The sequence below is a fragment of the Alexandromys fortis genome, unplaced genomic scaffold, assembly GCF_014885135.2.
Source record: "Alexandromys fortis isolate MF-2015 unplaced genomic scaffold, M_Fortis_MF-2015_v1.1 scaffold_8_9099976_23576923, whole genome shotgun sequence".
Taxonomy (NCBI): Eukaryota; Metazoa; Chordata; class Mammalia; order Rodentia; family Cricetidae; genus Alexandromys; species Alexandromys fortis.
The window spans coordinates 13,429,030-13,441,510 of NW_026067899.1; the positions used below are offsets into that span (position 1 = coordinate 13,429,030).

Below are 12,481 nucleotides of genomic sequence, written 5' to 3' on the forward strand. Positions count from 1 at the left end.
AAAATGCAATACAGTACCTTCCTAACGAAGGTACCGCACAGCCTTCCCCTCGGTTCAAGTAAATACAACGTGAATACTTCCAGTGGTAACCTACGCTAAGTAAAAGCGTCGAGGCCACATGTGGAGCCACAGGGTGGCTCGGCTAGTAGCATTTTTCTCAGATCACAACCGTTCCTGGGCAGGTATTTAAGGAGATGGAAGGACAGCAACTGGCTTTACGCCGCACCTCTCAGCACAGGGCTGTCTGTGGCATCATCAGGGCTCACACACGTCATATTTTGTGCCTGCATTGCACACGTTGGGTAGCTAATTAGAGATCTAAAACACAAAGTACAGGCATAAAAAGCTCATCATTTCTGCCTTCTTACAGAACTGTCTCATTATGAGGGGCCAGACCAACATAAAGCTCCTGTTGCTCCTCCTTTCCTTCCTAAGTCACGTGTCGTCAGATGCGGTCTGACACCAGAGACAATATCCTGTTGACAAACACTGCAGAATGCTGAGGCCACTCTCGCGCTTCCTTCTTTTGAAAGTAACCATCCATTTTACATAGTTTCAAAAACTATGAGCAATATTTTGACAAATTTTAGTTAAGTCTCCTCAAATTGCCTAAGCTGGACCAACGGAAAACATTTTGAACTGCTATGTATTTTTTTCCAGATGTATTGTTGCATGTCTGTCTGGGAGGGAGCCTTCTCTCGGGATACAGTTCTGAAGGACTGTAAGGGACTCACATATGCCTCGGAGCACGCTCAGCCTGGAAGTAGCACTTCTAAGCTGCAAATGGAGAAAGCACTCCCTGTACGTGTGCAAATTAAAACCTATAAAATAACATGGGCATTATAAAATTGGGCCAGTATTAAACTGATAACAGCTCTACTGACTTCCTGACAATGAAAATATATAGCATTTTTTTTTCTGTCAGAGCATTTATCAATGCTTGGCAACCCTGCACTAACTTGACATGTAAGATGATCAAAATGGATTATGTAATCTTTTCCATTCATTTCTATTGATTTTAGTTATGATAAAATTCATCAGCATGCCTGGAAACGTAAAAACTGAGAGGTTCTGGCCTATGGGGGTGGGTGGGAAGGAATTGTATTGAGTTGTAATGGAATAAATGCAGACTAGGGCCACGTAAAACCAAAGCAACAAATTAATAAATAATTTGGTAGTCACATAAAATAATATCTGTCTACAGACACTTCACTTAAGATAAAGTTACAAAATTCTAATGTAAAATAATTAATGGGTGTCATTTAAAATACAGTTTCTGAAAATATTTTCAAACTTTTAAAAACTTCAACAATAATTAAAGTTATTTGTCTGACCACCAGCAACACAGAAATGCCAGCAAATGGACCATTTTAATCAGCTTTTATTGATTCATGCTTTTGGCTCTTACTCAGTTAAAAACAAGGCACATTAAATACATCTTCTTATTGCTCTATAAATGCATGCGGCTCATTCTGTATATCAAAAGTAATAAATAATGGTGATAAAATACCAAGACAGTTATAAAAATGACAACCCAGCCTCAAACACAGCATTTAACAGTCCAGTCCAGAACGATAACCCAAACACAATACATAAAAGTGTTACAGTATAAAAGCAAGCAGTGAGGGAGGATGTCCTCTCCAGAGCTGGACTAAGACTTGATAGCCTTTGAAAACACAGTAGGGCTAGTTTTCTAGAGTCAAATGCGGTGAGAGTTTACAGCATCAGCGACGTCAATACATTATTACATTCATATGCAAAAGACCTTTTAACAAACGAATAAAAAAGAGGGAAAGAAAAAAAAAATCAGTGACAATCCCTAAGCTGTACTGAGTTAAAAATCAGAAGGAACATTTTTTTTGTCGTACATATTTTGAAATAGACCAAAATCAAGCCGTAAACGAAGGCAGAATACAAGGCATGCACTCGATGGCAGAAATCGGAAGTTACCCTCGGTGGGAACAGACTGAAAGCAGGAATACGCAGCATGATGGATGTGAGGCAGACAACCTTAGCTAAACAAGTAACCCAGCCTTATCACTGTTATTGCCACCGAGGCGGAGGCTAGTTAGAGGAGTATGCAGCCCTCCAGCACAGATGCAGTTCCTTCACCTGAATCCCCTCAGAGGCTCTTGAAATAAATCACTTGATAATAAAAGGTAATCCCCGCTCACCCACTCCCACACCGGAACAGAGTCAACAAATACCAGGGCTATATGAAAAGGAAAAAGTATGTTTCATTTTCTGAATGAGTTTTAAAGGGGCTTGTTCCCCTATTTCCTTTCTCCTTTGCTTAGCTGTCCAGGCTCAATGAGACAACTCCTAGGGAAACGCTGGGGTGCTTTCCTCACAGCGGTACCATTTCCACCAGGAGTGAGTCTCTGGGATTGGTGAAGGAGCATGTCTTAGAACGAGCAGATTTTTAAGCCAAAGCAGATAAGCGCAAATGAAGAAACGTGCACTTCTCTTTGTCCTTAAAGGAACTTCATCCATAGCAAAGAATGTACAAACAAGACCGGCTTTCCAAACACAGATCGGCCTGAGCAAGTCACATTCTAAGCCCAGTCCCTACTGTAAGAGAATCAGGGGGTGACACAAGCCATCGTTATCTTGATCTAACTAGAAAGAGAAAAAAAAAGAGAGAGGAGGGGGGTACAGATGTAGAGTATTGTGATATATCATTTGGGGTACCTTTTTTAGGGGGGAAGGGATGTCTTAAGGGACAGCTTTTCTGCCAACTTAACTGTCACGAGGTATAAAGTGAACTTAACTGTCATGATAGAAAAACAATCGCAAAGCCACGTGCTTCCATTTATTAAAAAATAATTTAAAAACAGTGTAAAATAATAACACTTTGAAAGAAGAACTTCAGCGACACCTGCTATGACGTCCCTTGCTCTGTGTCAGGTTATCCTGCAGAAATGGAAGTATCTAAACTTCATTTAATAATAAAATGAGTTGAGCTGTCTCTCCCTGCAGTTTCTGCATATTTGGGGGGGGGCTTAGGTAAATGAACTTCCCAGTTTATATTATGATATGCAGACTCATAGCCCATACTGAACGAGGCAGAGAACCATGTTTGCATAAGCAGAAAGAGTTGCACGAAGGTGCTTTAGGTACCAGTTCACATAGCCTGCCCCAGCCTGCCGGGAGAGAAGTATGAGCCAAGAGCTGCATCTCCTCTTCTGCACACAAAACCATCATTGGCAGCTTCAGAAAAGGGAGCACAATTAATAAATATTAAGATTACTAGTTATAATGCCAACAGAATATAGCAGAAGTATCTTCCAGCCGGCATCTCTATTCAGTGCTTTATTTGTTGAATTCAATGCACATTCAGTTTTGTTTTTTTATTTGTATGTGGGGGGAGGTGTCTTTCTTTGATTTATTTTATTTTATTTTTTTAATTTTTTGGTAGAATGAGAATTTTTTCCCATTGAGTACACAAAGAGAAAGGCTTTGGCAAGCAGATTGTCCTTGGATATTAAAGTGGTATGTCTTATTTTAATGTTATAATTCAAGTTAACTAAAGTCTGCCCAATTCTTTTGTATTATCTCTTTGCAAATACTACCAATACTGCCCACCCCAAGAAGAATAGGTCTGACGATACCACCCACTGCAAGATTCAGGACTTGTGGGATTGAAAACTGTGTTTTATCATTAATCCCATAAGAAATGGAAAGATTTGGTTTCATCCCATTATATCCAACTTGCCACTCAAATGCTGGTTTTAAAGTAAAAAAAGCAAGGATTTTTTTTTTTTTTTCTGGCAACTATAATAGTCAAAGAAAGCCAGCAGTGCCTGGGGAAAAAAAAAAGAACTGCTGAGAAGAAACTATCACTGTACCTCCCGGCAAATGTCAGTGCTGCCTTTATCTTACTCCTGTGATTCTGGAAGCTTTCAGACTTTTTCTTTTAGAAATGTAACCAAATCTTAACCAGATCTAAACTTTGTCTTCCCTCTCCAGATTAGCCAGTGCTACTCTAGACAGGAAAGTGTGCAGGATTATTTGGAAGGGGAGGTAGCAGGAAAGGGTTGAGAAGTCTCCCCAAACAAGATTATGTCTAAGAAGAAAACCATAATGCTATCTACAAGTTCAAGCTCTAGAGCTCCGCGTGCTCACATTGTCTAGCTTCTTTTCAAGCTTGTGGAGTCTGCCTCCAAAACTGATGTGAATGAATGAATGAGTGAGTGAATGAATGAATGAATGAAAAGGCAGAGTGTCAAGTCTAACAGGTTACACAATGGATACAACACATTAAATCAGTGTGCTCTAAAAATGAGAAAAGCACTTTTTAGAAGCTAGACTGAATAACAAAAACAAAGGATTGGCAAATTAAGTTGGCAAGTACACCAACATCTTCAAAGTTTTGGAATGTTTTCCAGTGTTTTGTTGTTGTTGTTGTTGTTTTAAACACGCTACCATAGCCACTATTTTAGAGCGGTGTGAGTCATCTCTGCTTGGTGCATGGTGCTGGCTGTCCTACGCTTGTTGGCTGTGGACTGACTGGTCAGACTCACAATCCTCCACAACTACGATCCACAGGAATTGGAACTCTTCGGTCCAAGTTCTCTTCAGCGGTTTTCATCAGGATGGCAAGTCGGCTTCCAGACACCCTTCCTTTCTGAATTGCGCTCATCAGCTTTGAAACAAAACAGAGAACACACTCAGCAAGTAGGCCAGCTCACATCAGGCCCCTCTTCTCAGCACCTACACGTTACTGCCATGCCAGGCAGAGGTGCAGTGAAGGCTCCATCACATCCCGAGCACACGCCCAACCTTTCCAACAGTTCAAAAAGAGGTGAAGGGAGATGAGGTTTCACACTGCTGACAAAGACAGCACCAGCTAAGTAGATCAGGCTACCCTTAAAGAGCACCTTAGGCCATAATGTGCCTATTTGGGTCACTTGGATCTTGAATTCTATTTTTAAATCATAAAAAGGAATCTCAGGGCTAGAGCAAAGATAAACCACGACCTCCTACATTTAATTATGATTTTTTTTCAGTGTTATTATAGTTGACAACTTCAAGTTTCAGTCTCTCTCTCTGTCTCTCTCTTTCCGGAACGCTCTTTATCTCTCTCCCTCCCTCTCCCTCTCCCTCTCCCTCTCTTTCTCTCTCTCTCTCTCTCTCTCTCTCCCCCTGAGACAGGGTATCTTTCTAGCTTTGGGGCCTGTCCTGGAACTAGCTCTTGTAGACCAGGCTGGCCTCAAACTCACAGAGATCCACCTGCCTCTGCCTCCCAAGTGCTGGGATTAAAGGTGTGTACCACCATCACCTGGCCAACTTCAAGTCTTTTAAAACCCAATTTTCTTAGTCTTTTTAAACAAATTATTCATGAGTCATTAAAAATAGACTAATAGACCTGCCCTAAGAATGAAAGTACTCCACCACCTAGATTGTAGCTAATTCACTTTTATCCAATGGATAAAATCAGTATTAGCTCTGAAACTGCATGCAGAGAGCAGGCAAGGGACTTTAATCTGGAAAGCACCTTCTAATTCTCAGTATAAGGTGCAACCCCTCCTTCACAACCATGTGGAACTAAATATTGACTTTTCTTGATTTGTTTCTCCTATTTAAAAAAATGTACTCAGTAGAGTTAGTTTTATTTAAAACGATAAATATAAAAATATTTAAATCATTTCAGAGTTAGGGTTTTAGCCTAGGGAGATGCATTTTAAAAAACATCCTCCACATGGGAATCCGGGGCAGCTGCCCACGGGCTGGATCTGAATCTCCTAACCTTATTAAAAGCTGCTTCACTAGCAACTGTTTACAAGAGACCGACTTCTACAGGCACAAGTGTCATCAAGCCCAGACCAGAAGAAACAAAGTCCTACAACCAGGCACTCTCCATAGTACCCCGCCCCCATCACAATGATTGAAACTGCATACCCATCTTCGAAAGCAAAGCCTTAACAGGGTAAATGTGGACTCTATCTATTCAGAAAAGGACAATATTTCAGCAACAATCAAATGTGAAAACATACTTTACATCTGAGAAACATTTACAATTTTCTGTTTACTGCTTTCTGATTCTGGAAGATCTTTGGAATTTAGCAGAGGTAACAATGGTCGTCAGAGATAGGCATCTCTCTCAGCCACCAATTGGGTTTCTTGTACCAACCTCAACCAACTAAAAGTTTTCCATCAAGTATTACGTATATCTGAAAACCATACTACAAGAAAAAATATCTAGGTCTGAATAGATTGCATGAGAAAAGGCGCCAGTGTTTTATAAGCTGGAAGTTATGCTGTGTACTTATTGAAGGCATGAATGGTTGCTTTCATTTAGAACTGGACAGGAAATACTCAATTATTTAAGAACTCTACATGAAAACCTGCAGGTGGTTTAAATTATTTTCTATGTGTTAAACTCTACTACTGTTAAGAAATCTACTTAAAACCCAAGCCACACAACTTGCCCATTAAATTAGATCCTTATTGTCTTTAAAACCCTGGGTTTTATAAAGTCTAAATGCTGTTGATTGTTTACAAATCACAGGAAATGAAGGATAGCTATTCCTTTGAAGAAGAGTTTTCTAAAATTCTGAGACAATAAAATGTACCCCAGAAAAATTATACAAAAGAGACATTAGATGTTTTCTAATTCCTAACCATAAATCTCAAATTCAATTTAAAATTTGCATGCAGTGAAACCGTAAGTTAAAGAACTAAACATTCTTTTTGTGATGCTGGACACAACCTGTGAAAATGTTCTGCATTTAGATTCCACAATGCTCTTATCTGCGGCTCATCTCTGGAGAGACAATTACCATTTCCTTTGCCTTGATCTTGTTTGTTTAACTTGACACAGTGAAGAAAGGGTTGACATTGACCAAAATCCCAGCATTAATTTATTTCATGTTCAGCATTCATCATTGCCATGGCGCAAGCAAGACCTGGCATTCATTTGAAAGACCCAAGAAACGCTACAGAAAACAACCTGGCTGTCTGGAAACCAATACATTCTTCAAATGACCGGAGACCTATGGGCAGCTAGGGATAGTGTTCAATATCCTTCCTTTACAGACCTATAAGGGGTAATGTAGAGCATCGAGTGTGAAGTTACAGTAACAAAACATATTTCCTTCACGGCTATAATGACTGAACATTCGAAACTTTGGTTACTTAAACTTCAGAAATAGAAATGTTTAAATTTGCCATCTTGATGTTTCTTCTCATTTGCTTTTCTGGCTCTTCAAAATGTAACAAGTGAATAATTATATTCTTAAGTGAATATGATTCTTCAATGAATAAAACCAGAGGTTGTAATCTCTCCCATTAAAAAAAAATAACAACGACTTTCCACACTGGATATATGTCACCTCTCAGTGTGGCAATGGTCCAGCACTCATATTCCATGGCATCAGTCTTTAAAAAGCATAGTTCTTGTACAATTCTGTAAGCCACAATGAACTTGGATTTAATCTAAATTAGCCAATAAAACTGTACCTCTTATAAACAGGAGGAAAATGAGCAGGCATGAACAGAGCCTCATCCTTGAGGGCAGACAGGTCCACTGTTGCTGGCTACATTTCAAGATGAAGTGACTAGTTGGGAGGTTGAAGAATTGCATCTTACGACAGTGACAAGCAGGAGCAAACACAAAAGCATCTATCTGTCCCATCACAACTCACCTGCAGAAATTCATTGAGTTCAACTTGCCCATTTTTGTTCAAATCTACTTCATTGAGAATTTCGTGTAGCGTGTTTTCATCCATTTGCACATTGATATTCTAGACAGAAAATCACAGAGGAATGAGGTTTAGCTAAAAGTAATGCGTAGCCTTCTTCTAATGTGACTAGACTGTCCAAGAGTTTAAAGATGGCTTGTGAAAAATGCTAATAAATATTATCTTTATCCATCTATACCTGAAGCTGATAATGAAAATAAATGTGTATTACCTCTAGTACACGCTGAACATCAACAATGGTAATAAAGCCCTTCTCGTCTTCATCAAACTTATGAAATCTCTTGGTGTACCTGCAACACAACATTGAATAATGGAAACAGATTTACATAAAAGAGGGAAAGAAAGAGGACAAAGATATGGAAGAGGAGCAGAAGGAGGAGAAAGAGCTATTAGAAGTACCTATCAATGTCTGAAGGCAGCAGGCTGATTTCAGAACGATCTGTGAGCTGTTCTGATCGAGATTTAGAGCCCATTTCATAATACAGAAACTTTGTGGCTATTTCAAGTTCTTCCTGAAAAAGAAAAGACACGTACACAGAGTTCACAGATTTATAGGAGCTATTGATATTTCTCTCTCTCTCTCTCTTTTCCTGCCAGAAACTGATTCTCACTGAACCAGCATCCAGTTTCAGTGTAGCGCTACCATTCCTTCTTGAGCAACTTAAGACGCAGTCTAACACAGATCCAAAACACTGCTGTAACCTTACACACCCAGTATGCCCAACTGCATGTGCCTGATTCTTCCTGCCCTCTGGTTCCAGGGACCAGCTGGGGGGCCCTGGGCTTGGTTCATCTTTTCTTCCATGTCATAGAGCATGTGTCACCTCTGTTTGCTTCCCCACAATATAAGGATGCCTGTTCTACATGCGATAGCTCTGTTGTTCCTTTTACGGTAGTGTACTATGGTATGCTATTGACTACCAAATTCTACAAGATCAAACTCCCACAGAGTGATGACAATGGAAGAGAAGAGTGAAACAGACAGGGCTTGAACCCCCAGTGCGCCGCACTCGACTTACTGTGTCTGTGGTCAGCTACTTGGAAGTTCTCTTAGGGGCTTCGAACAGCCACAGTCTCCACAGTCATTCACACTGCTTCCAGTATCCCATGTCGCTACTGCACATGCGCTGCCATTAGCTTCCATTTCATTACTGTTACATCTAACTACCTCAGGCAACTGTAGTATAGTGTATACTGGATGCAAATCTCTTTCCTCACACGTATAAATGCACACACATGCACACTCCTCCCCCTTGCATATATTTCTTAATCCCACTTTTATGAGCTTTGGTCATATGACTTACTTTGGCCAATAGAATAGGAACAGATACAAGATATTCCCCTTTTGAGTGGCAGCTTTAAAAGAGACATCCTAGTTTTCTATCTCTCTTGTTCCTGTTTCCTGAGAATGAGCATGGCTTAGACAGACACAAGGCAATCTAGATCTGAAGGAGAGACATCAAATGCTGGCTGAGCTGGATGTGGAAGGACACACCTTTGATCCCAGTGTTGGGGTGGGCAGAGGCAGGCAAATCTCTGAGTTTGAGGACATTGTGGCCTACATATGGAGTTCCAGGATAGCAAGGGCTACATAGAGAGAACATTCACAAAAACAAACAAACAAACAAACAAAAACTGATGGCTGTGTTAAGCAATTGAGATAGATTTCAAGATTTATTTTCATTATATTTTAATTATGTCTATATGTGTGTGTGGGTAGGCTCATGTGTGGGATACCCATGGTGTCCACAAGAGGGCATCAGATTCCCTGGGGCTGGAGTTACACAGTTGTGAGCTGCCTGCCCAATGTGGGTGTGGGTGTGTTCTGCAAGAGCTCCAAGTCCCCTAAATAGCTGAGTCATCTCTACAGCCTAAGCCACTGACATGATGTCATGCAAAAGCAAATGGATACCTTAAATTCCCAACTTTACATCAAACCACACTACAAACTCAGTAGGCCCCAAACACTGAATGTGAATTCAAATGCCCATGAAGTGAGGCATAGGAAGCTAAGCCACTGTGTAGATGATGGTAGTAACCAGGCTTGGTACTCTATTTTCTTAGGAAGACAAACTGGTTTTAAGATTATTCTTTCCCACTGCCTTTCTCTTCAGAAACAGATGCAGCAAAAGAAATAACATCAAAAACATCATGAACGCTGAATTTGAAAAAAAAAAGTAAAATGTATCCACATCAACATCTGTGTGGTTAAATTAAACATGAAGTCTCTATCTCCAATGACAGACTCTCTCTTCACACAAGAAAATGCACCAGTTGTGGTTTAAAAATGTTTTTTTTAATCAATTGTTTCCAGCCATCTACTAAAAACTATTCTAACACTCATGTCCTTGGACATGCTGCCTCTGAGCCTTGCTCAAATGTAATCTCTTACTCGATTCATATTTTCTCATTGCTTGTAAAGTTTATCCACACTCCATCAAATAATCATGATATTTCTAAGAAAGAAGAAATCTTGCCATCCAGGTCACATGTAGCTCCCTGCACAAGCAGAACTGAGGAGCCTGTCTAAATCATACTACAGCAGGACTTAACTCTACTCAAAGTGGCTCATGAAAGGATGGTGTGCCTATTAAAACATTTGATGTTGAGATGCAATATATCTCTTTCCAACTCTTCCAACTTGCTTGGGATGGCCAAACCTTTGCTAGGTAGAGCCAACCTGACATGTTTCTGTATCACAGGTTACATACTGAAAGCAGCATCAATGACTTTTCTCTTCAGAGATTTTCTAGCCAAAAGCTTCAGCAGAAGCATGACTTCAAAGCTCTATGCCATGTTGGATGTTTTCTTCCAGACCACAAATTCTGTTACATAATCAAAAGAGTTAGAACAAAACATGTTCCTACGGGGATGTGGCAAGTACCTAGATGGGAGCAGCAAGCAGTTCCAGCTCTCTAGTTACATGACCTTCGTTAACACAACTAAAGAATACATTAGAGTAGGGGACAATGGTGGTCTGCTGTCAACTTGACTGGCAGTCACAGTCAACTAAAGCCCCCTTCTTTTGCTTTTTTCATGTGTGCTATATTGCTAAGCCCTGGCAAACCTAGCTTAAATAAATGAAGTTAGCCTATCCTAGCACAAGGTTTACCATTTGTTTCTACAGAAACATTCCTAGTCCACTTTTGGCTATTTCATTTTTTTCCTTGGTAACCCCTTATTAACCTCCCATAGCACACAATTCTTGCTAAAAATAATAACAAACTTAATGAACATAATTTGGAAAATCAGTCTAGATCAATATGAAGACCATTCCTAGATCATGAAGATATATTTTGCTTTCTGCTTTTTGAAACTGGTATTGCATTCCCTGACTGGAATGAAACTTAATGGAGAGTCACTTCCTATCTGACTATGCATTCTGTTTTAAATTTGAAATTTAGAGACTCACAATGAAAATAAAAATGTACCTCATATGAAAATTACAATATCTACCTTTCTCTGTGAACAGCGTTAAATATGTTCTAAGTAAGGCCCGTGCCCTTTCCTGCTCAGCCCTCCCTGAAAGCAAGTGTAGTCTGAGGTCTCCAAGGAAATTTCTGTTGGAACTGACAAAACACAGAGCATCTCAAAAGTTCCAAATCATCTGAACTAAGTTTCTTTTGTTTACTTAATGTGAAATCTCCCCTGCTTGACCATGTAGTCATCGTCTCACACACATTAATTCATCCCCTGGAGTACACAGTTTGGCAAGGGCACTTGACTTCACGTCCCTTCCTGTTCAGTCACTCCCTAACTCACCAGACAGTGCTGTCCTGCCTACCCTACCCTTCCCAGTCAGTTGACTTGCAGTCCCCAAGAACGACATCTCTAAGCATATCTGTAAGCTTTGAAAACATACATGCATTTCTGACAGATGCATGGGTTTTATCCACCCATTTAGAGTTCAAGGTCCTTGAAACTATGAGCTATTCATTATCCCCCTAAACTATTTGGCACCACATTCAGTATACGGGTCACTCATTAGGTATTGACTGTAGAAACAACACAATTCATCTGCGCAGAGTTATTTATCACCCTGTTCCTCTTTCGCTTTTGCAGGTTAAATAATCCCAAAGCTTTTAACCTTTTCTCGGAAGGACAACTTTCTAACCTTTTCGCTCGCGCTTCCCCTCTCCTCTGTGCTCTCCAGACTGTCCACTCTTCTCATTAAGCTCCTGTACCTCACACGCTGAGTGTCTTTAGCTCTTTAGTTTTTGCTACTTTAAGGAAATTAGGAGTGTCCCTAAAAATGTCTGTCTACTCATAAGGTTTGGACTCATAAAGTCAAATCGCAGTTTACCTGGAAACGTTAAGCATAACAGGTTTTTAGAATTTTCTCTTTCCTACCTCCTAGCACAAAATATGTTCCTATCTAATCGTTACAACTATAATTTTTATAAGAACATACCTCAGATTCTTCTACACAGAAAAATGATAAGATAGTGGCATTCTTGTGTTGCCTCTATGAAGAGCTAAGTCTCAGAACCTGGAGGAGTTATATGCCAGTTCTGAGGCAGCAGGAGGGGAATGGGGAACAGGTTTCGAACCCAGCTCTATAGTTTACTACTTGGAGAAACTGGGTCTGCTTCCTCAACTACAACCTTATAGGCAGTAGAACAATAAGTTTCAGGTCAGCCTGAGCTACCCAGTGGAGACTGCATTAGCAGTCCAAGGGCAGGCCTGCTCTTCACACAGACACAATGAGGTCATCGAAGCACTCACCAGAGATTTCTACCATCAGTTCACTTCAGAAGAACCACTACAGTAGAATTTTA

The 12,481-nt window shown here is 40.2% G+C and overlaps 1 protein-coding gene across 2 annotated transcripts in view; it reads right to left on the reverse strand.

The window, feature by feature from the left end:
• Positions 1–1,363: 1,363 nt before the first annotated feature.
• The window catches only part of Gpd2 (glycerol-3-phosphate dehydrogenase 2), a 136,424-nt gene continuing 125,306 nt past the window's right edge, over positions 1,364–12,481 (reverse strand). For both annotated transcript variants that reach the window (XM_050122261.1, XM_050122257.1), the window contains exons 14-17: positions 8,103–8,215; positions 7,915–7,993; positions 7,647–7,745; positions 1,364–4,645 (exon numbers count right to left, since the gene is read on the reverse strand). In XM_050122261.1, the coding sequence (XP_049978218.1) occupies positions 4,520–4,645; positions 7,647–7,745; positions 7,915–7,993; positions 8,103–8,215 (417 nt within the window). In that variant the 3' untranslated portion in view covers positions 1,364–4,519. The remainder of the gene's footprint in view (positions 4,646–7,646; positions 7,746–7,914; positions 7,994–8,102; positions 8,216–12,481) is intronic.